The sequence below is a fragment of the Engystomops pustulosus genome, chromosome 6 (genome assembly GCF_040894005.1).
Source record: "Engystomops pustulosus chromosome 6, aEngPut4.maternal, whole genome shotgun sequence".
In the NCBI taxonomy this organism is placed as follows: Eukaryota; Metazoa; Chordata; class Amphibia; order Anura; family Leptodactylidae; genus Engystomops; species Engystomops pustulosus.
Genome location: NC_092416.1, coordinates 81,671,356 through 81,699,305, shown reverse-complemented (window position 1 = coordinate 81,699,305; position 27,950 = coordinate 81,671,356). Strand labels below are relative to the sequence as shown.

General features: G+C 39.6%; 2 protein-coding genes across 3 annotated transcripts in view; both read right to left on the bottom strand.

The window, feature by feature from the left end:
* JAM3 (junctional adhesion molecule 3) overlaps nucleotides 1-27,950 on the bottom strand; it is a 397,725-nt gene that overhangs the window by 256,837 nt on the left and 112,938 nt on the right. The window lies entirely within an intron of this gene.
* Nucleotides 200-26,658, bottom strand: TMEM150B (transmembrane protein 150B). 2 transcript variants are annotated; one of them, XM_072156755.1, is made up of 7 exons: nucleotides 26,546-26,658; nucleotides 13,975-14,055; nucleotides 9,113-9,172; nucleotides 7,069-7,136; nucleotides 5,406-5,533; nucleotides 5,070-5,247; nucleotides 200-4,630 (listed from the first exon to the last, which is right to left on the bottom strand). In XM_072156755.1, exons 2-7 carry the CDS (start codon nucleotides 14,037-14,039, stop codon nucleotides 4,434-4,436), a joined length of 696 nt encoding a protein of 231 aa, XP_072012856.1. In that variant the 5' UTR covers nucleotides 14,040-14,055; nucleotides 26,546-26,658; the 3' UTR covers nucleotides 200-4,433. The 2 variants fall into 2 exon arrangements, with proteins under 2 accessions (XP_072012856.1, XP_072012857.1); XM_072156756.1 differs by lacking the exon at nucleotides 13,975-14,055 and having other exon boundaries at nucleotides 26,546-26,634.

Genomic DNA, 27,950 nt, shown 5'->3' with positions numbered 1-27,950 from the left:
GATGATGCCACCATACTAGGTCATGAAAGAAACTTGATCTGGAAGGTGTTCAGCTGCTTGTCAACATAATGGTAGTGGATTCTTGGGTCAATTTCTGCTGACAGGTTCCCTTTAATATAAGAAAGATCTACATGACTTACCTAAACTATAACAAGTCAAAACAAATCAGAAATAATGGAAGATGCTCACCCAGAAGCCATTAAATTAAAATATTTTTATTGAACAATGTACAGAACCTTTATTCACAGTTTAGTATTTCAGCTAAGTACTATTATTATTCATAGTATTACGTTATATTTTAATCTGTAATTTTAAACAGTGGAATTGCACAATGTCCCATTTTTGATATTGTCAATTTATAGGGGTACAAGGCAGCATCTACACATACAATGTAACCCCTTCCCAAAACTATATCTCATGATCACTGAAATCTACTAGAATCAACAACCATGGATCTTAAACTGTTTAAATACACTCACCGGCCACTTTATTAGGTACACTTGTCCAACTGCTCGTTAACACTTAATTTCTAATCAGGCAATCACATGGCGGCAACTGGCGTGCATTTAGGCATGTAGACATGGTCAAGACAATCTCCTGCAGTTCAAACCGAGCATCAGTATGGGGAAGAAAGGTGATTTGAGTGCCTTTGAACGTGGCATGGTTGTTGGTGCCAGAAGGGCTGGTCTGAGTATTTCAGAAACTGCGGATCTACTGGGATTTTCACGCACAACCATCTCTAGGGTTTACAGAGAATGGTCCAAAAAAGAAAAAACAGCCAGTGAGCGGCAGTTCTGTGGGCGGAAATGCCTTGTTGATGCCAGAGGTCAGAGGAGAATGGGCAGACTGGTTCGAGCTGATAGAAAGGCAACAGTGACTCAAATCGCCACCCGTTACAACCAAGGTAGACAGAAGAGCATCTCTGAACGCACAGTACGTCGGACTTGGAGGCAGATGGGCTACAGCAGCAGAAGACCACACTGGGTGCCACTCCTTTCAGCTAAGAACAGGAAACTGAGGCTACAATTTGCACAAGCTCATTGAAATTGGACAGTAGAAGATTGGAAAAATGTTGCCTGGTCTGATGAGTCTCGATTTCTGCTGCAACATTCGGATGGTAGGGTCAGAATTTGGCGTCAACAACATGAAAGCATGGATCCATCCTGCCTTGTATCAACGGTTCAGGCTGGTGGTGGTGGTGGTGTCATGGTATGGGGAATATTTTCTTGGCACTCTTTGAGCCCCTTGGTACCAATTGAGCATCGTTGCAACGCCACAGCCTACCTGAGTATTGTTGCTGACCATGTCCATCCCTTTATGACCACAATGTAGCCAACATCTGATGGCTACTTTCAGCAGGATAATGCGCCATGTCATAAAGCTGGAATCATCTCAGACTGGTTTCTTGAACATGACAATGAGTTCACTGTACTCAAATGGCCTCCAAAGTCACCAGATCTCAATCCAATAGAGCATCTTTGGGATGTGGTGGAACGGGAGATTCGCATCATGGATGTGCAGCTGACAAATCTGCGGCAACTGTGTGATGCCATCATGTCAATATGGACCAAAATCTCTGAGGAATGCTTCCAGCACCTTGTTGAATCTTTGCCACGAAGAATTGAGGCAGTTCTGAAGGCAAAAGGGGGTCCAACCCGTTACTAGCATGGTGTACCTAATAAAGTGGCTGATGAGTGTATAACCTTAGAGTAAGAGTAACTTTTAGCCTATGTTATGCTGCCAGTCACAGCTAATTAGAATGTGTGACATAGCAGCATGCTACACAACAAGTCACTGGGGCACATGTATCATAGTTTCAGCTAGCCAGATTGTCTAATTTTAGCAACTTTTGCCGTTTTTTCACGATTTTTGCGACTTTTAACTTTGTTCTTTTTCAAGTACGCCTTGGTCTGCACCTTGTGCAGTGTGCCTTATGTATCTTAGTTTTCCAGATGTTCCGTGCCCCATTTTGCCATTTTGGTCTAGGGCAGGTGCAAAGGAAGTTTTTCTTTTTTTAATGGACCCGATTTTAACATGTAAATTGGAATTATTTCACATGCTTTAACTATTTAACATTTTGCACGGTAACCTCTTTTGTTAAAATTTTTTACATTTTTTTTTATTGGTTACTTCTAAGGGTGAGCTAACACGTAGCAGTTTAATTGCGTTTTTTAATGCATTTTGAAACTAATTACAACTGCTGAGGAGGTGATTTATTACTCATTTCATTACTGTTAACATTTGCAATTGCAAAACGCAATATAAATGTTGTGTTAACACATGTGTTAACATTGCGTTTACTATGCGTTTTGCAAATTCAAATGTTAACAGTAATGTAATTTACGAAAATCACCTCTCCTCAGCTGTTGTAATAGGTTTCAAAATGTATTAAAAATGCAACATGTTAAATCCCAAATTAACAGTAGTGTCCCCTCATGTATATAACCCCTCACATGGCTGTGTCCACTCCTGCATATAACCCTCTCATGTGGCTTGTGTCCACTCCTGCATATAACCCCCTCATGTGACTTGTGTCCTTTTGGATTTGAGACATTTGCAACAAAAAAGAAGAAGCCAAAATTTGCGCCTGCCAGGATAGGAAAAACTGAACATGTATCACAAGTAAAAAGACATGATCATACATAAGGCGCAAAAAAGAGCTTCCAAATGTCTCTAAAATTTACCTCAGAGAGACCAAACGATGATACATGTGCCACATTGTGTAGTCTTAGTCTGAATCACATACACTGGACACCTGTAGTTGTTACTCAGGAATGCATAGTATGGATAGAAACAATTTTAGAAAGTTTCCATATACTTTCACAATTTTGCTATTCTCCAATCTTGCTTCTATATATAATGATGTAAATCACAGGAAACCTACTGATTGTATTCCTAATTGTATGTCACTACATGTTGATAGTAGTTTGGGATATTCACATTTTTCAGTTGATGTGGACAACAGTCGCATACAAAATATCCAATATATCAGAATAGTCCCTGTGCGTTTCTTTGGGTCTCCACATGCTGAGTATTCCTTAAAGTACGAATGAGACGTCATGTGACGTTTTGGGGCATGACCTAGTGACAATCCCACCGTCCTCCTTAATGGAGTAACTACATGGCGTGCTCAGCAAGTCTCCCTGAAGTTCACGTGGGTTATATGGACTTTCACACGTGGGTGATTATGTTTTGTCTAAAATGCTTGTAAACAATTGATATATTTTCGATAAAGAAAAATTGCTAAATAGCAAATAACAGTGTGGTGAGCGTTTCATTCGTACTTTAACAATTGCCTCTGTGCTACATGAATGAGACATATAAGAGTTGTCCGTGTTAAAATATTTGATCTCCAATCCAACAATGGCCCAAGCATCACACAGACCTGGAGCACTTGATATTAGGACACATTTACTTCCTACCCGTCCAACGATCATGCACTGTGCCTGGATTCACTAAGATTAGGCTATAAGTTACAGATTTTTTGCTTGTAGTTTTTTAAGCTGTAATGAGGATTAGATTGTAAAAAGGCACCTTTCATTAGTATGTTGTCTCACATTATGATCCACGTCAGATTTTGACATCAAAAACTGCAACAAATTTCTAGATATGCTGGAAATACTTCATGGCATTACATTTCAGAAACATTTGGATCTCTTAGGGAGAATTAGGGTTAACAAAAATATTTAAAAAGGTATAAATTAAAATTGGCATGCCAAGGGCCCACCAATGTACAGTTATATGTAAATATACCTGGCACCAATTCACAAATTCTTATCATGTTACTTACACAAATTTTTGTAGCAGCTTGCCCCCTAGACCTCGCCTCTTGCTATTATAATCCTGGGGGCTGACAACAGCCTTGAACTTAGGCTTTCTGAACTGAGGGAGCCTGGAATACATGCCCACACAGAAGGAGGCCTCATACAGCAGGTAGTGCTGCCCAGTGATTGAGAAGATGGAGGAAGGACATTGGGTTTTTAGACACGGCTTCTAAATGTCATCTCAGTCACCCAATGTAGCTATGGTATATAGAAATATACTGGGGAGTTTATAATTATTAAGTGAGTGTTCTCTAGGGGAAGTTTGCCAGTCTGAGCCTGAAGGGGTTGCCACCTTAATGCAGAGAGGTATTGTCGCAGAGGGTGCAGGGTTATTGAAGCCTTCTAAGTATTCAGTCTGAGATTTTTGTTTTTATGGGTAAGGATAAGATTTCTAGTCCCTTATGTGCTTTATTGAAATGTAAATGATAGAAATATATTAAAACCAAATCCCTGAGTTTTCACACAGATTGTACAATACAGCATGGTATAAATGTCCTGATAATATAATAAATATACATTTCCATATTTTTTTCATTCATCATTGTTGGCAAAACAACAGTCTTGGAAACAAGCCTTTATAGCACCATACATCTCCGTACGATTTGGCATCTATAAACTTAGGGTGACGGTGGAAGCTTGAACCTCATTGGGAATAACTACCCGCCTTTTCTTGATATGGAAGAAGTGTCCTTCAAGATGCCAAAAATCAATAAAGAAGAGTCCAAAGAGCACAAATAAAATCATGGCTAAAATCCATTCACATATGGCTGCTATAGATTTCTTGTTAATGCTAACAAATACAATCACTGTAAAATAGGTTAAGGAATTCTAAGTAAAGTTGTAGAGTATACAATGCATCTGTCTAGACCTGCTGTTGTTGAAGAATGTGTATGGACACTCAGTAAATAGAATCACTTATAAGGCCTGTTTTTTCCAAACTTCTATTTGCAAGAGAAACTACTCAGTCCTATTAATAACCTATTAACACAACTACTACCTTGAGTGTAATACGTATGGATATACGAAAAACTTGAAACAACACTTTGAAAGAGATTCATGCTCAAAATACCACTGTAAGGAAACTTCTTCTGGACCATATGCCTCATGAGGGCCTAAGGACCAAAAGACAACATGGGAAACATCTACCCTCTAAAGGTTTGTCACTTTTAGTCATGAAAAAGTGTCTGAAGGTTCACTTTGGGTATACCTTAACTACTAAGTTTCCCATCGTCTTGTTAAGGATACTTAGGATCATCAATGCTGTTGCGGAAACAGTAAGAATAATCCGGAGTGGTCCGATCCACCAGCCGCCATGTCTTGGTTTCACTTTATAAGTCAGATATGACTGTAGATAGAAGTAAGCAATACCGATGACAAATGCCAGAAAGGCTCCAGTAAGGTGAGTTTCTAGTTGATTCGATTGCTGCAGAGAAAGCAATGTAGTTATCCATTCCATATGAGATGCTCTGTTCTACAGTAAACTACATCACATCTTATGTTCCACATATATATATAATACTCCCAAACACAGAGAAACACACTTGCAAAATAAATAAGATTTAACTTTATAGTAAAACTCACCTGAAAATTGCCAACCATTGAAGTTCCTAAGGCACAGAGAAAACCCAAAGCCAGGCTCAGGGAATTAACACAAGAATGGCAGCCGTAATCTCTGATTTGCTGAAACCGTATCACACAGACCCAGACCACTAACACAGGAAGACAGAGAGGGTTGGCCCAGGAATATATAATATATCACTGTGACATCTATAATATATGATCATTATATGTGATTGCTATTTTTATACTGTTTTTTAATACAACAGAGGTCTGATGGTTTTTTTTTAAATTAAAAACTTTATTGATAAGTAAAACCTGAATTTCAACGCCAGTCTTAAAATGACCTCCGGAATTTGCCTCTTAATAGAGTCTTAACTCTGTCAGTTCAAACTTAAAGAAAAAATACCATTTGCTTTTACACATTATGAACCAAATATACCTTGAGAATGCAGTAGCTACACTGATGCAGAAACATATCTTGTTTAATCCCTGAACTGAGTGGTTTTGCTGAAAAAACTATTATAAAATTATGATAATAAGGCTCTGTCACTCCTGTGGCTGGCTCAGCGCTTCTCCTCTTACCCTAATTATGTACTGCTCCAGAGAATGATGCAATCACTGTTATCTGTGACAGGCAGAAGTGATCAATCGCTGCACCATCCCCCAGCTGCTGTGTAGGAGTTATTCAGCTCAGGTTGATTAGTCCTTTATGGACAGTTCAGGAAGCTCCATGTAATGTGTTTACTAATGGCAGCCCGGAGCACACAGCTTTCCCAAGGTCCTGAATTTTTTAATTGTTTTTTGACCAAAACCACTTTTCTGTATCAGCGTCGCTACAGCATTCTCAAGGTATGTTTGGTTCAAAATGCATAAAAACAAATGGTTGATTTCCTGAAGTCTGAACTGGCAAAGTTTTCTGCTAAAGTAAAAGTAAATCTACCCACCCGCTCCTTGAGATGCCTGAGTTGGCATGCGTGTCGGAGAGGGCAGAAAACTGGCAGGTAATGGGGAGATTTATATGCCTTTTCTGACAGTTTTCTGAATAATGAAGATATAATGAATCTCCCTCAATGTGTAGGGACTGAAGATCAAACAGTTTGCCTCAAAAAGATAATGGGAGAGATTTATTAATCTGTCCATGACAGAATTATGTCGTAGTTAACACTAAAAAAACTGTCTGAACCACATTTATAAAGGGTTTTAGACAGTTTTCTGAATCTCCTACGACTAACTCGACAAAAGGGGTGTGACCTAAGAAAGGGGTGTGGCCCCGCACAAAAAAAAAAAGTAATTGCGCCAAAAACACTGCTAAACCGACAGAATTGTGTCCTAACTTTCTGGCATAAAGTAAGCCGACTAATCGGAGGTGCAGACAGTCTTATACTAGGACAGATTTATCATCTAGCACCAGTCTGGTGCAGAATAAAACTGTCTGGTCTAACTCTTGATTGTGTACCCCAAAACTTATTTCTGAATTTGCAGAAAATCCTGAATATTGGCAATCACAAAACCGATTACCCTAATCAGTCACTTCTAGGTTAACCATTACTTTTTATATGTCTATGACATTATGAAGAGCATTAGAGATAAGGGAAATGCTAAGTGTATAACACTGTATGATAGAATATTAGCATTTCAGTTAAGTAACTAGTAGGCTGTCCCTGATGTATTACAAGATACTTACCAAGCATTGCACCTACATTAAGAACTTGGCCGAATATACAGCTCTGGGGAGGATATGACCCACATGTGCTGTTCAAAGTAAAAAGATCATATAGTCAGTACTAGAAATGTAATCAATATTCCATCATCTAAATGTTAGGTACATCTACCTTATCTTAAAATGTAACATTCGGCAACTTACATTTTTTAGGTTACTATTTGTGTCTATTTCTCTGTTGTGGCAGAGAATACACAACCCCTGTGCAGGCGGATGTACTCATTTACAACTGTGATTACTACCTCTTGCTAACAGACATTTGATAAGCAGAGTACAAATAGATGTGAGAATCTGCAGGATCAGGATTGTAGTATGTTACATTGGGATCAAAGACATTTACATAGTTATTAAATAAAGATTATTTAAAATTTCAAAAATTATTTTTTTTGTTTAAGGCATAATGGAGAATAACACAGAGGCTGTGATGTTGGCTATGGAATTTAACTTTTTGTTGTCCAGATAAAGTCATAAATAACCCCACTGCATTTCTGTTTCATGTTTTCTTCATAAGGGAGTGAAGTGAAACAGTGACATAAGTACAGGCACATCACACTGTAACAACAGTTGCAACTTTCAATTTTTTTTGCTTTGCAAAAGGAAGAGTAAACAAATGGAAAAGGTAAACATACAAAAGATGCAAAAGGACAAGTGGAAACCTTTTGGGCACTGTACACAAAAAGTTAGCCATGCCTCATGGAGGGTTGGTTTTAGTGTTGGTGCTAGATAGCTGAGTAGGAGGTAACCAAGTCACTGTATCTTCATACATACAGTGTAGGTGGGCAAAGCAAAGAGCACAGATGAGGAAGTGCCATTGCCATTTAGCTCCCTATTGTATTGTACTCCCATGTAGATCATACCTTTAACATCTTGGATCTTGAGCCAGTATCCCTACTACAAATTTCCTTGGAGGATGTTGGATCATAGGTAGGTCAACTTCCCACAATGGCAGGGGGATTAGCAGTATTGATGCCTTTAGCCATACTTCGCTCAATGGGCCAGAAATCTGCTTTTGGGAGCCATGGGAGAACAGTCTCCAAGGTTAGTGAGGCCTTAATACAATAGATTCTCTTGAGTTCCTCACTGATTGTTTTCCAACATGGAAAAAAATTTGGACACTGAAAAGTGGTCCAGTGCCTTCCAAGCATTGCTGTGGATTATAAGACCATTTAAGAACCCAGACACTGCTTATTCACTGTGTACTATTGTCTTCCGTAAAATTTCCTGATACAACTAGTGCCTGTGTTCCTTTTTCACTCTGATAAACAATACATAAGGCCTCTCTTTGGACAACCTGGCCATACCCCCTGCAGAAACAATGAGAGGGTTATATTATCATTGGAGCTTCTGTTGCAGGCCCCACAATTTTTCCTTTTTCAGGGCCCTGGAAAAAGGCTCCAATCGTAATCTGGATTTCCCCTCCTTTTTTAAATATCTATCTTGTCCTCAGATATAGTTGGAATCTGTGGCAGAGCAGGAATATATAAGTTAGCAACAAGGTGCTGCCTAAATTGCATTTTGGAACTTTGCAGTAAGAGAGTGGGTCTTGGCTTGCAGTTTGCGCACTAAGTCTCTAAAATATTCACTGTTCTATATTATATAGAACCACAAAGGGTAATGCAAGTGCAATGGACAGCAATAAAATTATTTTATATCACTACAATTTTCAAGATCTCTGATTATTGTAAATTAATGTCAAACCTAATGGTCGATCTGGATTCCATAGCAGTCCGACCTAGACATGTTGGCAGAGTTATGATAACTTTATTGGGATTTTAAGGAGCTTTACAGTCATTTGAGGTTATCAGCTGGAAGCAAACAGTGAAAGTCCTAAATGAATGACAGCAACTTAGATCTTGAAAGTAGTAGGGAACTTTTACAGAAAATGCACTGGAAAATTCATATAACTTTATTCATATGTACTTTTCTGTATTATACAAAGAATATATTCCAGCTGTAAAACTGTACTAGACCTATGTGGTACACATGTCCTGAAATACAGTAGTATCACCTGATATAAGGAAAATTCTCTGTTAGATTGACTGAGCCATTGGACACGGCCATCACATACCTAGAATGAAATAAAAAATGCAAAAAAATATATGAAAACAACATTTATAGCAAGAAAGATGGAGTATACCATCATTAAAATATAAGTGGGTTTCTGTAAAAAAAACGGACACCCAAGCAATAGTCCAAATTCTAGTTAAAGTACTCAGAAGTATTAGTAAAGTACTTTAAAGTGGTATTCTTATCACAAACATTCTGGAGAATGGTGCAGGTCCCAGAGGAGGCACCTACTTGTAGAAGACCCCAAGGCCGCCATGTGTGCTGGAGTGAAGGGGCTCCCTGGAGGAGGAGTGCAGCAGAGATCCTATGACACTGAGCTGTATAAGTTACCTACCCCTGCCTTGTCAGCAAACCAGCAGTAATCATTTAGTGCTTTTTACTCCACAGACTTTTAAAGCCAGCCCAAACCACATAGTTATAGTTGTCGTCCTCTGTGGCATTGCGGCACATCCTGAGTTTGGATCGCAGTTGGAACTAGAAACTTTGCATCTGTTTGACCTTTCTGTAGTCGGGCCATGGGTCCGGCTACACCTTATTCTCTATAGTCAGTCCTCTCCATTTCTATGGAAGCTCTGTCTATGCTTCCTGCAGCTGTCAGGGCAGAAAAAGAGTGGAGGGAGCACAGCACAGAGGTAGAAAAGTTCCTGTCTTCTCCTCTGCTGCCGATACATTTGCTCCTGACTCCTCCATGGCTGACCTGGGTGCTGGCCATGAAGACACCTTACAACTCTTCCTGATCAAAAGACATAGGTAAGTATATGTATGACTGTGGATAAATAGTAGGTACTGTGCTGTATGTAAGTATGTGCATGTGTGTGTGTATGTATATGTGCACAATATAAGCATGTCATACGTACATCTGTGTTTATAAAGTAATTTTAATTGGTTCCAAGTCTGCAACAGGGTTCACTTATCAGACACTTGAACGTTTCATATCTGGCCTCAATATAGGATGTATAGATTAAATAAAAACTTTTGACAAAGGATTCATGTGCACAGATGTGTACACTTTGCGGGCTGTGTGCTGATGGTTGTGGCACATCTGACATTGGCCTGTCAGCGCCGCTCATACCGCCAATTTCCATTGAAAGTAACTACATAGGACGTTAAGGCAGAAAAAGGACCTGCTTTATCTTTTGTGGTGCAGGCAGTTAGTGCCTCGTGGCCGGTGATGCATGATGCAAGCACCGTGCCATGACCGAGCCCAGGAGATATAATGGGGCTGCGAGTTAGCTGCTGTTTGTGCAGCTTCTCACAGCCAAAACATACAGAGGGGAATTAAATATGGCTTACCGACCCGATTCTGATATAAACACTGGCAATCTGGACCTTGTACCTCATTTATAGCAATGTGCAAGAAATAATCATTTTATTTTAAAGCACATATATTTCTACCATGCGCCAAATAAATTACATCTGTGGGCCACATTAATCTATGACACTGTAGAGGCCAACAGCTAGTCATATCCTACAACACAAGTAATAAATCCCGCTCATGGTCTAATGCATAAGGCCAAAAGCTATACAATGGCATTTATAACCCATGCTGTAGATATATACATAGGTACATACAAGCTGTGTATTCCCCCTCCCCCATACTATCCTATACTAGCTAAGTGGAGGGCAAAAGGATATAATTTCCTCTCTGTCTAGCTAATGTAATGCCATAAAGCCATGGACCTCGAGCATGTTTCGCTTGTATACATCATTTTATATGTTTTCTCTATGTGTATATGTATAAGTAGAAGAAAAAAAATCTATTGCGGCACTGCAATAGAAAAGCAAAAAGAGGGGTCCAAGTTAATGAGGTTAGGCCAAACCTCACATAAGTACACACAAAAGAATTATACATATACACTGCTCAAAGGGAACACTCAAACAATACAATATAGTATAAGTAAATCAAACTTCTGTGAAATCAAACTGTCCACTGATTGACAATCAATTTCACAGGCATTTAGCAAGACACACTCAATAAAGGAGTGGTTCTGCAAATGGGGACCGCAGATCACTTCTCAGTACCAATGCTTTCTGGCTGATGTTTTGGTCAAATTTGAATATTGGTGCTGCTTTCAGACAAACTCTAGAACTCACACAAGTGGCTCAGGTAGCGCAGATCATCCAGGATGGCACATCAATGCGAGCTGTGGCAAGAAGGTTTGCTGTGTCTGTTTGATAGTGTCCAGAGGCTGGAGGCACTACCAGGAGACGGGCCAGTACACCAGGGAATATGGAGGGGGCCGTAGGAGGGCAACAACCCAGCAGCAGGACCACTACCTCCACTTTTGTTCAAGAAGGAACAGGAGGAACAGTGCCAAAGCCCTGCAAAACGACCTCCAGTTAGAAACCAACTCCATGAGAATGGTATGAGGGCCCAACATCCACAGATGGGGGTTGTGCTCACAGCCCAACACCATGCAGGACGCTTAGCATTTGCCATAGAACTCCAGGATTGGCAAATTCACCACTGGCATTGAAGCTACTCCACTAATCCCCAGACCTGAATCCGATTGAGCACATCTGGGACATCATGTCTCGCTGCATCCATCAACATTGCACCACAGACAGTCCAAGAGTTGGCAGATGCATTAGTTATTGTTAGGATGGGTTATTTGAGTGTACCCTTTATTTTTTTGAGCAGTTCATATACATTATACATATAATACATACTGTATATTATATATACACACTGACACACTGTATATTATATATACACACTGACACACTGTATATTATAAATACACTGTATCTGAAGCCTCTTGATGTATCCGGGGGGTGCTGCGCAGCATTTATTTCTATGCCAGGTCCTGCCTGGCCTTCAAATAAGTGCCGACGGCGACTTATAACATGTGAAAAGTCCACTCCCGTCTGGCTACACCCTCCGCACGGTCGGCCACCCCCCCCCCCTTCAAGCTCCAGTGGCGTGAAGGTGGCGGATTGGGCTAAATAGTCGCAACTGCTAGCAGTTAGCTAGCAGTTGCGATTATTTCAGGGCTTCTACTTGACGCGGCACAGATAAATATGCCCATGTGTCCATTTATTTATAGCAGTTAGCTAGCAGTTGCGATTATTTCAGGGCTTCTACTTGACGCGGCACAGATAAATATGCCCATGTGTCCATAAATTTATACTGGCAGGTGCAGGCTTCCTTTTTGCCTCTGTCATCTCAACAAATATATTGAATTCTCTCGGAAACAGTGGATATAAAGCAGTTTTCTGCTATACATCATCCTACTTAGTGCTGCAGAGTGAGTGTATGCTAAGCGGAGGCCATAATATCCTATGGTGGAGCGTAAGCTCTGGGAGGACCGTAGTAACAGAACTGTCCATATAAGGACAGTAATGTCACTGGGGAAATGCCCTGAAAATCATCAGCAGACAATGAAGTTCTTCCTCTTCCCACAGTTCAGGGGTTGTGGCTGAACCCAAGGATGTATCCTACCTTATGAGCTTACAGTGGTATATTCTGCTTCCCTCCATTGAAACATGATGTGAATGCAGGATAATTTCTGCTAACGTTATTTGTGTGGAGTGGGATTTGGGTGCGCTCTTCCTAGCATGGCAATCAGCAACAGGCATACCCGAGCAAGTGCCAAGCCCAAAGCTGCTGGGGGAGCCCACACGGCCTGGCAGTGCTATGTGAACTGCAGGACAACGGCAGACGCCTCTAGACTGAAGGTGCTGTGCGTCTTCCAGCAGAAGAGCTGGATGCAGAAATGATTGTGTGAGCCCTGAGCTGAACCTGAGCTGAGGACTAAGGTGAGTTTTGCTTTATTTTTTTTTATTTTTTACTGATCACATTTTGTCCATGGTGGGTGAGCGGGGCTGTATATAATGAAGCCATGGGGAGTATGTATATAATATAACCTATAAGGGACCTATATATAATATAACCTATGGGAACTGTATATAAAATGACCATGGAGTGGCTGTATATAATGAATCCTCAGGGTCCTCCGGTTCCTTCCCACACTCCAAAACATACTTGTAGGTTGATAAGATTGTGAGCCCCGTTTTGGAAAGCTCTGTGTAGCTCTGCGTAATTTGTGTGCGCTATATAAATAAAGAATTATTATGAATATTAATCCATGGGGTTGAGTGTATTTAATATAATTGTGAGGGGCTGTATATTATGAAACTATGAGGGGACTTTAATATATACAGTAACTATGTAGGGCTGCATATAAAATAACCATGTGGGAGTTGTTTGGGATGATAAACTAAGGAATATTTTAGTGAACAGGGGACTGTTTTAGTTACTGTATTTTCACACGTGAGCTCACTGCAAAGGGGCCCACTGAGGGTCTGTCACCCAGGGGCTTACTGAAACTTTTAGCCGTCTTTGTTTCATTGATTCGCCCTGTTGTCCGAAAGACCTAGAAACTGTCATGATCAGGAGATCCTTGATCAATTCTGAATTGAGTTCCATGAGATTTCTAGAATCGCAGCCTCCAGTAATACCATAAACGTGAGTGAAACATTTGTCCTGCAAGCCTGTTGGCACATACACGGGGGGGATTCACCTGACCTCCCAATAGGGATAATTGGCTGTGGTAGAACAACCATATCCATGTAGATACTTTAAAAAAAATGCTTTATCAGAAAAGCTCTTCTTGACCATATAAAAGCTGTCATGTACACAATAAGTCTAATATTCAAGGGCTAAAATGTACTGTAACAAGAATTACAAGGAGATAATGATATGAACAAAGACATGAGTCAACAAGGAAACATAAATGAAAAAGGAACATAAAAGTATAAGATCCATTTGTATAGGTAAACATTATCTGTAAAATAACTTACACCACCCATGTTCCAGCAGTAGCCCATACTGTCAGGCAAATTGGTAACAAAGCCCAGGCCCACATGTCACTTACAAGAAAGCTGAAAATGAATGAACAGGCAAAGTTAATTATATAAAATTAATTCCAGTAGCCTGCAGTTTCACTGAACTGCAATATCAATGCAATAATAATATCATATGCAATATTTCCTTGTTGACTAATACACGGAAAGATAACATTAACATTAAAATATTTGAACACATACCATGTGTGTCACCAGCAGACAAACATACTGCATCATCCACGACTGGCACAGAAAAAGTAAAGGACTTGACTAAGCTAAAAGGAACCTCAGTCTAAAGGGGAACTGTCAACTTCTCTCCCTACAAAGTTCCCAAACTGTTAGCAAACAGATACAGATACACAACTGTTTGATTAAACCTATTTTACAATTTATTCTTACATTTGTTGTCTGTAGGAAGAATGTTCAGCGCAATATACGGGGGAGATTTATCAATGTGTCGCAGAGTAGACCAGTACATGGTTAGACTACACAAACTGCTTCAGATTTATTATGCCGGATAATAAATCTGACATAGTATGCCTGTGGTACTACGCACCTTCTACTAGTTAGTCTAATAAATAATTGCACCAAATAAATCATATATTTTTTGCTACACAGACTCTTGCCTGAGATCACATCCTTTTCCGTGGATGTTGTATTTGCGACTTTTGTGCGACATTTAAAAAAAAAAAGCAGAAAAATGACACACATGCATGATATACCATTTGCTAAGATAAATAAAACCCGGACAAAACAAAAAAAGGACACACAAAAATGTCCTGACTAAAGATAAATGACCCCAAATGTGTATCCAGCTGCTGATTGATCAGCTAAATCATAGGGTTGAGTAGAGTCCTCCATTATGTACAGTTTCTAGTACAGTGGTGGCGAACCTATGGCACGGGTGCTAGAGCCGGCACTCTGAGTCCTTTCTGTGGGCACCCGAGCAATCACCCCAGCACAACAGACAGGACTCAAAGAATCTTAAAGTGATACTTACTTCGCTACTTCCTGCTGGCCCCACGATTTTCTGGGTGCAGACACTGGAAAGAAGCTAGAATAATGTAAATTTTCCATCTTTCTACTATGTTGGTGTCCTCAGGAGGCCAATATGATTGAAAGTTGTTGAAAAACAGGGAGCAATAAGTTACTGCTTTAATTTTTGGTGGCACCTCGCAATAAATAAGGGAGGGATTTGGGTTGTAGTTTGCGCACTCGGCCGCTAAAAGGTTCGCCATCACTGTTCTAGTATCTATGAAGATGATTGTCAATCACTAAGGACTTTTTGTTAAGAATATGTTGGATGTGTTTATCAGTGCTGGGTCATCAATTTTGGATTTAGTGTTGGGTAACTACCTTACCAGCCACATTTCCCCACACATATTGATAACTTGGCAACCTGTGATGTTCAGGCTTACGTGGAGGGACACCCAATAATAATTGTATTATGGAGGCCAACCCTTCCAATTTACGCCCCTGTTAAAAAGACATATATTCTATACTTAGTGACTAATGTACTGACTAGACTGAAGGCTTTTATTGCTGATACAACATTTATATAAAGCAATGCACATGTGGCAAGCAGAAGGATAAAGTGCAGATTTTATCTTTTTGTTTTATGGCATCCTACTATAAAAGTTTCTATTTAAGTTATTCAGATACTGGAATTACTATTTATAGATATGTAAACTACGTAAGGGTGTGAACATAACTGAGCTGTTGAAACACAATATGAATGCTACTTTTCTAGTTTAGAAGTCACAATGGTTGGCATTTTGCCATTTTGCACTAAAAATGAAAGCATTTTTTTTCTCGTTGATTTCCGGTTTGTCACTCACAGAAATATGTAAAATAGTGAGCAGGGAGGGGTTGACACTTTTGCATCCCAACATATTTGTCATAACTTTCAGTTTGTCCGGAAGCTAGGGTGAATAAGCTTTTACTTTATGGTGGACAAAGGGCCACAGAGTAGACACAATTAAGAGAGGCAATCTTCAGCACAGCCGTGGAACAATTTATCTCATATATATATATATATATATATATATATATATATATATATATATATATGTTAAAAAGCGATATAAATGTAGACCATACCTTGAGAAAAAAAAGTTTGTGATAAATGTATACAAATTCTTTTTTTTGTGAAGTTAAAACTTTGAATTCACTGAGTACTGTATTCTGCTTTGACAGAAGCTGATTCTACAATGCAGCTTCAATAAATACTATTATCTCTAAGTCCTTTTTTATTTCAGTTGTTTTATTCATATTTATTGCACTTAATATGTAATGATAACTGTTATCTTAACTTAAAAGCTACTTTCCCAATTTTATGCTATTTTGCAGTTTATTTATGGATTGATTCTAGGCAATAAGTTGAGTAACTCTGAAAATAAATTGCATTACTTATCTTGTATTGATCCTGACTTACAACCTGTATTATTAGGGACAAAGGGTGAATAGCCTTGAGAAGACATTTGGAGGCCAGGCGTCCCTAGAATGGTGAAGAGATGGGCAGTAGGTGGGGACATCCACTATAGGGAGCTTGTAGGAGGTCAGCAGGATTAGCAGTAGCACAGACTGGCTGAGGAAAGGTGAACCTTTCCCAACTTGTAGGATGGGGTGACAAAAGGTGCACTGCTGGGAAAATTAGGGAAGGAGTTGGGAGAGACAACAGAATAGCAAAAGCGCTGACAGAGATATTAAGAGCTGCCAAGAATAGAGGTTAGCAGATATCTGGGAGAGCATTTAAAAACTCACCTAAACCAGATATTTTCTGTCTATTTTATTTTAAATGTTAATTTGTTTTGGGCCAGATTGGTGAAAGTTGGTAAGTGTTCCGAGGAGACACCCATGCAACCGCTGTACCAAATGTTGGAGCAGATGGAACCCAGCATAGTGAGTTATGTGCTGCAATTAGGGTGAGGCTCATTCCTGAGCTGTAATTTCCATTGGACAGATTTTTCATGCCTTGTACAAAAGTTTTCTAGTTTCCTAGCCCTGCGTTCTTTTAACATGTCTTGTATGCCAGAAAACTGTGGCATTATAAATCTGTCCCATTGTGGAAATGAAGCATAAAGTAAACTCCATGTTATATGAAATTTATAATACTAGTGGCTTCTGATGTGGAACGTATCACACTCTTGATTTCATCTCTCATTTATAATAGCAATGGCTGTCTGATTTTCTTCAATGAGAAAATGTTGATGTACTATGTGCTTGATTGATCATTTTGAGCAGGGGCTGCCGCTATGGTACCCACAGTGTCAGGGGGCCCTGACCTGACACTTAAGAATGGAGGATGTGCACCATTATATACATATTATGCTGCACATTGTACAGCATAATATGTATATGACATACATGTGATGCATATAAGTCTCAAAAAGATGGCAGGTAGCACTCTAAAGATACAAAGTTGAAAGCTGAATGTGAGTTTTAATCCATCTGAAGTGTGCAACATTTTGGCTGTAGTGTCAGCCTTTCTCTAACTCTGACACCACAGCCCGAAATGTTGCTCACTTGAAATAGATTAAAACTCAGGATTTTTTTTAACTTCATATCTTTGGAGTGCTGCCTGCCATGTCCTGCCATTTTTTTTACTGTATATGTGTATGTTTACTGTATGTGTTTATGTATGCTGTACATCTGTATATGGCACTGTGTATATCTGTGATGTGTATATGTGTGTATATACTGTATGTTTATGTATATATGCGGTATGTCTGTATATGGCACTATTTGTTTTTGCATATATGACGTGCATATGCTGTATATGTGTGCGTATATGTGTATGTGTGTAAAAATGTGTGTGAATGAGTGAAGTACTATATTTTTATGTATAGAGGTCTATAAATGTATGTATATATATATATATATATATATATATATATATATATGAGTACATTTTTAAGGGGGCCTCATTTAGAAGTCTGCTATGGGGCCCTGTCTCTCCTAGTAACGCCCCTGATTGCGAATGATCTTTCTGCATCCTATACTCATCACAGATGTTATAGTTTACATTTTTACATAGTTAGTCATCAGTGGTAATAGCATAAACATTTTATAGCTACTACTATACAATTATTGGCATTACAGTCACCACCCATCATTATATTATCCACTAATCATTTACCTTAAGAGCAGCCAAGGAATCAGTCATGTTTTGAGTGTCTCATAACAAAACACAAAGTATTAGTAAATGGGATTTTATAACTGCTTACAACGGTCAACAGAAATATTTGTGATACAAGATCACAGGATCTCAACACTATTGCTGGGTCGCAGCACTGTGCATGTTGTAGCACAACCTTATTCACCTTAAGAAGGCACAAATAGTAATATGACCTTGTTATTTTATTACAAGAAAAAAGTTTTGTATCATGCATGTTCATGTTCATGCCTAATGAAGGGACCTTAACAGTCCCAAAAACTATTTCAGTTAGCCATTAACAGAAATCTACCCCCTGCGCTTGTGCAGATTGCAGGAGTCAGGACACAGCTAGTCTATTGGTCAGCTCCCTCTATTCGTCAGTTGAAAATGTTAAAAATTACGATTTAAAATTAATATTTCCTTTGGTGGGAAAAAAATTATATATACAAAAAAAATCTAAAAATTATATAGTATTTTTTAAACATTATACATTTATTTGTCATTTTAAATGATACGTTCCCTTTAAAGGAAACCTACCACTTGAAGTGGCAGGTTTCCGATAGAAATACCGGGCACCAGCTCAGGATGAGCTGGTGCCGGAGCTTATTTTAGTTAGTGTTTTAAACCGCGGTATCGCGGTTTAAAACACTTTTTAAACGTTATAGCCGGCGCAGGCAGGTACGCGCTCGGCGCTTACCATGCGCGCGGCTACATAGGAAGTGAATGAGAGCCGCGTGCACGGTAAGCGCCGAGCGCGTACCTGCCTGCGCCAGCTGTAACGTTTAAAAAGTGTTTTAAACCGCGATACCGCGGTTTAAAACACTAACTAAAATAAGCTCCGGCACCAGCTCACCCTGAGCTGGTGCCCGGTATTTCCATCGGAAACCTGCCACTTCAAGTGGTAGGTTTCCTTTAAAAAGGATGGTGGGTGGTGATTTTAAAAGAGGGGTAATATATCAGGGGCCTACAGACAGGGGCCATTATTAAGGTGCCTAATCCTAACCCTAATCTTTTTCTGTAGCCCATGCCTTATAATGCCCCCTTTTTTGTGATGTGTCCTTATGAAGATGGCACTATAAAAAAATAGGGCACAATAAGAAGTCAGCTACAGACAAGACTGTGAAAACTGGCTACTTTGGGGCAGTGTAACTATTGGCTTCTACACACACCATGGGGCAGATTTATCAAGTGGTTGAAAGTCACTGTATTTCTAGTTTCCCATGGCAACCAATCACAGCTCAGCTTTCATTTTACCAGTGCTCATGAATATTTTAAAGCTGAGCTGTGATTGGTTGCCATGGGCAACTGGAAATATTCTGACTTTCAGACACTTGATAAATCTGCTCCCATGACTCTTGTCATGGGAGCAGGTGATGTAACTATTGGCTACTGTGCGGCAGGCACTTCTGACTATTGGCTAAAAGGGGGAACGGAGACTACTGGATACTGTTTAACACTTTGACTATTGACTAAAAGGGGTCACTATGACTTGGCTGCTGTTGTGGGCGATGTGACTATAGGCTACTGTGGGGGCACATACACTCACCGGCCACTTTATTAGGTACACCATGCTAGTAACGGGTTGGACCCCCTTTAGCCTTCAGAAATGCCTCAATTCTTCGTGGCATAGATTCAACAAGGTGCTGGAAGCATTCCTCAGAGATTTTGGTCCATATTGACATGATGGCATCACACAGTTGCCGCAGATTTGTCGGCTGCAAATCCATGATGTGAATCTCCCGTTTCACCACATCCCAAAGATGCTGTATTGGATTGAGATCTGGTGACTGTGGAGGCCATTTGAGTACAGTGAACTCATTGTCATGTTCAAGAAACCAGTCTGAGATGATTCCAGCTTTATGACATGGCGCATTATCCTGCTGAAAGTAGCCATCAGATGTTGGGTACATTGTGGTCATAAAGGGATGGACATGGTCAGCAACAATACTCAGGTAGGCTGTGGCGTTGCAATGATGCTCAATTAGTACCAAGGGGCCCAAAGAGTGCCAAGAAAATATTCCCCACACCATGACACCACCACCACCAGCCTGAACCGTTGATACAAGGCAGGATGGATCCATGCTTTCATGTTGTTGACGCCAAATTCTGACCCTACCATCCGAAATCGAGACTCATCAGACCAGGCAACGTTTTCCAATCTTCTACTGTCCAATTTCGATGAGCTTGTGCAAATTGTAGCTTCAGTTTCCTGTTCTTAGCTGAAAGGAGTGGCACCCGGTGTGGCCTCAAAGTTCGACGTACTGTGCATTCAGAGATGCTCTTCTGCCTACCTTGGTTGTAACGGGTGGCGATTTGAGTCACTGTTGCCTTTCTATCAGCTCGAACCAGTCTGCCCATTCTCCTTTGACCTCTGGCATCAACAAGGCATTTCCGCCCACAGAACTGCCGCTCACTGGATGTTTTTTCTTTTTCGGACCATTCTCTGTAAACCCTAGAGATGGTTGTGCGTGAAAATCCCAGTAGATCAGCAGTTTCTGAAATACTCAGACCAGCCCTTCTGGCACCAACAACCATGCCACATTCAAAGGCACTCAAATCACCTTTCTTCCCGATACTGATGCTCGGTTTGATTTTCTTGACCATGTCTACATGCCTAAATGCCTAGTTGCCGCCATGTGATTGGCTGATTAGAAATTAAGTGTTAACGAGCAGTTGGACAGGTGTACCTAATAAAGTGGCCGGTGAGTGTAATTTGCCATGCTGGTGTATCCAATTATTTGACAATATGTTCAGCTTTGTGGTTGCCCTCAAATGGATGACTGTAAAAGAAATACTGTATAGGGCTTCATTCACACTAACATATGCCCAACGGGCCGTAGCACAGCAGGCATATGTTCGCTGCAATGGAGAGGAGTGGTGACTCCCTCCCCTCTCCATTGGGATGAATGGCGCACAACGCCGTAAAACTGGGAAAGATAGGCTATGTTCTCAGGTTCGCTGCAGTCCTTGTAGATAAATTTTAACTTGTTTTTCTGCTATGATCTCTTCAAAGGGTTATCATCATATAATTCCAAAATATAGAAATATAGGAGTCAATGGATACAGCATAACACAGTGAGCTATTCAAATTCCATAATTTATGAACAGGGCCATTTCTTGGACCATGCGAGGCAGACAGCTGCCCTCAGGAGTGCTGAGGGGCTCTATGCTGAGAAAAGGAATAATTAGCAGCCCGGAGTGCCAGACATTCCGGCCCGGGTCCACGGCCTGCTTTTTATAAATTCTTTTTCAGGTGATCCCGGCATGATCCCATCGAGAGGAAGAGGATGACAGGTGAGTGTTTTTTTACTTTTATTGAGTGGTAGATTTCCTTTAATTAGTTTAGTCTGTCACAGCCGCCATCAGCACAATGTGGTTTTTCCATCTGCTGCCTGCCTTTGAAAGTTTATGAAGTGTGAAGTACTTGCATAAACTTTCAAAGACAGTCACATCTACAGTAGCTGATCCATAGTTATGGAGGGGGGAGGCAGATTGAGCTACTTATGTGTCTTTTGTAATAAGAGGGGAGCTGAAATTGTATACCTCCTCCTTTCTTGTGATGATTTTGTGATATTTTTTATGTTTTAACCCCTCCGTGCACCACAATGTACTATAACGTAATGCCCGTGAGTTCTCTCCATACTGTGGGTCAGTTCTGACACCAATCGCAGCATATATCCTGTTAAGTGCTGCAGTGAAACTCGACCGTGGCACCTAACAATACTGCCAGTGGACGACGCCATCTTATATGGCCGGTCAGCATTGTTTTTAAACGCATGTGCTTTTGTATGTTTACCATGCATGGTTTAAATCCATTTCACAGCTGCTTACACTTCCAGAAATAAAGATAAACTGATTCAAACCAGCCCAAATCATAGTAAACATACAAAAACGCATGTTTTTAGTCCATATAAAAACGGTCCAAGAACGCACCGTGTGCCTGCACCCTAAGAACCAGAGCAGTTTGCAGGGCTTTTTGCCACAATATACAGCTACCTGCAGAAGGGTGTTATTACTGCGAGCCACAAGCAACGGATCCATGGTGAATTTATTGCATCTTGTCAACGGCACATGAGGTCCGCTCACAGACAAATTTGTATTTGCATGCAGGGAGGCTAAAATATAGGGCATTGATTGTATAATGATTTACTCTAGACATAATGATTTACTCTAGAAATAAAAGTGACACATCCATGTCTTTAATTCATCGCTTTTATTTCCACACCCAACCAAAATGTAAAAATGTAAATTGAACTGCAGATTCCTCAGCTGCTGAAGTGTATATTATAAGTTTCTGAAGCTGAGGTGTGCAGCATGAGGTTCTGCAGCAGCTGACCTGTGTATTATGAGTCTATTATGAGGTTCTGCAGCAGCTGAGTTGTCTCAACAAAGAGTAACATGAGAAAAAAGTGAATTTGTCATGTGACCAAAAAATAAAATACAAATCTTCATTACAAAAAATATAAGGTATACAAACAGTACAGAAATATTAGTATATATGTGTTAATGTACACACAGCACAAACTACCATGATTTGCGCGGGAAAGCCTTTCTCTGAGACTCACCTTTTTGTCTAAATGATTAAGAAACTGCCCTGTTCCTGAACTTACGGAGGCGCTATGTCCTTTTTAGGTTAGCTGCATTGTCTGCTTCTAGAAGAAGAAATTAAGCTCCCCATGTTCCAGGCACAGCCTGGGTGGAGGAAGCTCGGATTATAGGGTATGTCGGTCTAAATTCCCATCAGAAGGCCTGGTCTAATTTTGATCTGGTATTTAAAAAAAATACCATTATGTAAACATACCTTTAACCTAAAAGACCCACTAATATGAAGCATTAGTAATGTGCATCTAATCTCGCAGAAAGTAAGCTCTTATATGTTCAAAATTGCAAAAAGAAATAAAGATTACATAGCCTTTAGGGTATTGGCATACTCAGGATAATTTGGGTATCAATCTTTCTGGAGTGTTTTGGTATTTTATGTACTGAGAATGTGTAAATCTTTTGAAAAATACATTCATTTATCCATAAAAAAAAATTTAACATTTCAAAATTGCACCCGATTTTGTTTTAACCCCTGTGCAGGTCCCTCAAAAGTTCTAAACCTCAAAACATTGTTCAAAAATGAGAGGACGCATTAAAAAAGCATGTCAACATAAATCAGAAATATGGTAAATCCAGTTATTTTTGTGTTATCACTATGCGTCAGAAAAGTAAAAAAGTTAGAATTTTGAAAATTTTTCAGAATTTTCAACAAATATCTGTTTTTTTTCATAAGTAAAAGCTAAATATACCATCCAAATGTTTCAACTAACACAAAGTGTAATGTGTCAGGAGAAAACAATCTGAAAATCACCCAGCTATGTAAAAGCGTTCCAAAGTTATATCCACTTATACAAAGGGCAGATTGGAAATAGTGTCATGAACACGCAAAATGTCATTTGTTGTCGTTTTTTCATTTCCATTTTTCACTCCCCACCTTCAAAAATCTATAACTTTTTTATTTTTACACGTAAAAAGCTATGTGCTGGCTCGTTTTTTGCGTAACAAATTGCACTTCATAGTGATTGCATTGAATATTCCATGCCATGTACTGGGAAGCGGGAAAAAAATTCCAAATGCAGTGAAAATGGTGAAAAAACTCATTTGTGTCGTATTCTGGTGGGCTTGGACATTACGGCTTTCACTTCACGCCACAAATGACGCATCTAATTTATTCTTTGGGTCAGTACAATTACAGGGATGCCAAATTTGTATAGGTTTTATAATGTTTTCATACATTTACAAAAATTAAAACCTCATGAACAAAAATTTTTTTTTTTATTTTGCCGTCTTCTTGTGCTTATAACTTTTCCATACTTCGTTGTATGGAGTTGAGGGTGGTGTCATCTTTTGCGACTTTTGATGATGTTTTCAATGATATTATTTTTAGGACTGTACGATCTTTTGATCACCCCGTTACGGGGTTAAACGCAGTGAAAAATTGTTATTATATTTTGATAGATCAGGCATTTTTGGACGCGGCGATACCTAATGTGTTTATGATTTTTACTGTTTATTTATATTTATATGAGTTCTAGGGAAAGGGGGGTGATTTGAATTTTTAGGTTTTTTTATTATCATTTTTTTTTTTTTACTTTTTTTTATTTTTATTTTTACTATTTTTCAGACTCCCTAGGGTACTTCAACCCTAGGTTGTCTGATCGATCCTACCATATACTGCCATACTACAGTATGACGTCACGGGGAGCGTCGATCCTCGGAAAGATGGCCGATCAGCAAGAAAACACCCGCGATCGGTGCCGTGAAACCAGGTGGTCAGACAGGACTCAATAGCGGATGTCTGTCCACCGCTACCAGAGTGTGATGTGGTCGTATCTGAGGAAGCTATCTTGTTTCTGAGGGACACCATGGCTACATTTATGAGAAATTATCTTCGCACGGGAACATTTTTTTAATAACATCCAATTGGAGAAATGTTTACATATGGCAAATGAATTGAAATAAATGGGAATGCCCATATGGGGATACCCATTTAAGGGTCTATATCAAAAAGAAACATGTAGAAATGTTTCTTGGGTTGGATGGGTCTGCATTAGGAGAAGTTCCAATTTTTTCTTGCTATTTAGTGTTTAGTGCTGTGGTTTCATTTCATCCCTATTTTTGGCACTGAAGCCATTGCAAGATAGAACAGGGAGCTTCCTTTTTCAATGTTCTGAAAATATTTGTCACTAACTTCCATTATAATAAATTTTTGGTAAAAATTTCAGCAACACAGGTAATATTTTTGCCATTATTATTTTACTTGAGTCAAATAGCTTTAAAACCATATAACCAAATAACTTCTCTTCTCGAGTGGATGTAAAATGTGCAGAATTCCTAATCCTAGGAGATCATTCTTACCATGCAAGGAGTTTACAACATTTTGTATAGAGTTTGTTTGCAATTTTGTTGCTTCTATTTCACATTAGTATTTCACATTAGAAAAAGTATATACAGAAATGTACCTGGTGTTCACAGTATCAGATATTAATTAGGTTAATGGTGGCAAACCTATGGCACTGGTCCCAGAGCTGGCACTCAGAGCCCTCTTTGCGGGAACTTAGACCGTCACCCCAGTACAGAGTTCTCCAGACATTATTTTACAAGGACATTAGGCTGAGAATTTGAACAGCGATTTTTCACATTTTTGAAGAAATTTTAGATTTAATGATTTTAGAGTACGGGGAAGAGGTGAGCAAGCCCTATAGACGTCACACCACCTTGTTGCTTAAAGAATTAAATACCTAAAATTGTAACAATCCCTATCCCGGCTGTTGCAAGAGGCCTGGGTGCGAGATACAGCCGGCCTCCTGCAGGGATAGCACAAGCTTTGCTTCTGCGCTTATGTGATCTCCATGATGTTGGGGAACATCATGATGTGCTAAATACAATAACACCAGGGCATTCCTAAAGGTCATGGTAAGTTGAGGTGTAAATTGCCAGAAGTAATAAAATAATAAAACTACCAAGGGCTCCTGATTTCTGTTTTTTCTAATTGCAAAAGCCAGCCACCTAATGATGCCGAGGGATGATGTGCATCCCCTGTTTCTCTGGAACGGAACAGCGGAAAGATCACTGTTGCACAGGCTTTCTTTCCTTGTTATGATTCAACCTCATATAGCAATACAGCCTCAGGGTCAACAGGGTCAACATCTGCAAAGAGTTTGTATGTTTTCTCCGTGTTTGAGTGGGTTTCCTCTGGGTCCTCCGGTTTCTTCCCACACTCCAAAACATACTATTCTGTCGATTAGATTGTGAGCCCCATTGAGGACAGGGACTGATTTGGCTAACTTTGTGTAGAGCTGTGTAATCTGTGTGCGCTATATAAATAAAGGAATTATTATTATTATAATTATACTGGTTTTACTGCCCTGATGGTTGCCTTGAAAGCTACCTTATAGTGTATTCCTGCTGAATAAAAGAACCTTATAGAATTTTCAAGTGCCAGTGCATTCTCAAGCTTAATACAAATACTTAGAAAAGAAACCATCAACAAATACTGAAGATACATATGTAATGTAAAAACTTTGTAAAATAATTATTCATTTTCTGGTGACACCTTCTCTTTACCGTGAATTTGAGTTAGGAAACTTTGTGTTCCATTTTAAAATAAATGCAAAAAATACCCTTTTTCTTTTTACAATGGATTGTTGTAACAAATCAGTTTTAAATGTTATAAATAAAATGATCTGCACTTATTCTTATAACAGGTTATTTAGGAAGGTGGCTGACCATACATATGACCAAAGTAAAACCTATGTAAAATGAACCATATATACCAGATGCTCATAACTTAAGGATAATAATTAGGTAACGCAGGGTCAGACTTACCTTCTGCTGTTCTTCCTTGGTTCTTACTAGGTTTTCCTTCCTTCACTTAAACAATGAACAAATCAGCTTCTTTTACAGACAGTGTGGTTTGGTGCTCTCCCTGCTGAACAACTTATTAGTACAAGACACACCCTCTTGATGTCATGAGTATAGGAGAAAAGTCCATGATCTGTACAGTTTAGTCACACTTCTAGCTCCCAGTTGTAATTCAAGGTGAGTCAGGGTCAAATCTAAGGTCAGGACTGATTACAATATTTAACTATTCGCACAATGGTACATTTGCTATAGGCAATACGTGTGCCCAGTTAGGAGAGTGTTGTTTGTTGTACTCTCCTTGTCCCCACAGTCTCAGAAAAAAAAATTGTGCCTTACCCCCCAAGTCAAAAAATTAAATCATATTTTTAGTGGCTTCCAGCTGTGTTCCTGTCCATAGCATGCTTTTCACACACCCTTTGGTTCCCCTCCTACTCACACTGACAGCATACCTATGTCCCCAGTTATGTACTTAGTACAAAACTGTAGATCTGCATTAATGCAAGGATTTGTAGCATCATAGATGACTATGACGCTTGGATTCCAGGTCTTGGGGACCAAGTATAGCTATGTGAATATATGCCCTAACAAGTGTGTGCATGCCAAGGTCTAGGCTACAGATCCATTATTTATATTATAAAGAAAATAAAAGGACTACTACACAACACTATGGTTTTTAATTCTTATATGACTCTTCAATACTGTTGTGAGTCTTTTTCAAGGATCACTTACATAACCTCGCTGTCTGTAGGCTTTAGCAATCATTGATTGACCAACGGCTGTAACAACCAAAATGTATAGGCAATGTAAATGGGGACATTTGTATGTCATTGCAAAAATAGGAAGTTTGCAAAATATTTAAGCTAAAAAAAAGTTTCCAAACGTACTTCCAAGACTTCCCTCACACTTACTCCTTCCTATATATTTATATATAGCTAAAGCAACAAAATGCTAATCTGATTACCAGTGTTACTTGTGTGGTTTATGTAGGAATATGTGGGTATATAAGTCAACGCAAAGTCTAGTGAAAGGGGTTAGTTAAATTATAATTAAAAAATTGTACAATCAGTGTTGGAATTGCCCAACTTAGAATGTGGTGGGCCCCGACACTCATGTTGCCAGATGATATACAGGGCAGAGGGTGAGACAGTCCTTTGCCCCGTGTAAGCTGTGTCCCTTCACAGGCGAACACAGTGATGTCACTGCATCAGTACATGTGAGAACACATCTACTCTGGGAGGGAAGCATGTACTATTCTGCAAACTCTAGGGCCCCCTGTACTATTGCGGCTACTCTGTGAGGCCCTATACTGTGCTAGCTGCCCTGGACAGAACCTGCACTTGCTAGCTACCATGGAGGCCTTATGTGGGGC

Coding starts and splice junctions, on each gene's coding strand:
- TMEM150B (XM_072156755.1), bottom strand. CDS start 14,039: ATGTGGGCCTGGGCTTTGTTACCAATTTGCCTGACAGTATGGGCTACT. Junction 7,137..9,112: donor GAGAATTTTCCTTATATCAG/GTGATACTACTG, acceptor TACTTTGAACAG/CACATGTGGGTCATATCCTC. Junction 5,248..5,405: donor CAATGGTTGGCAATTTTCAG/GTGAGTTTTACT, acceptor CTTTCTCTGCAG/CAATCGAATCAACTAGAAAC.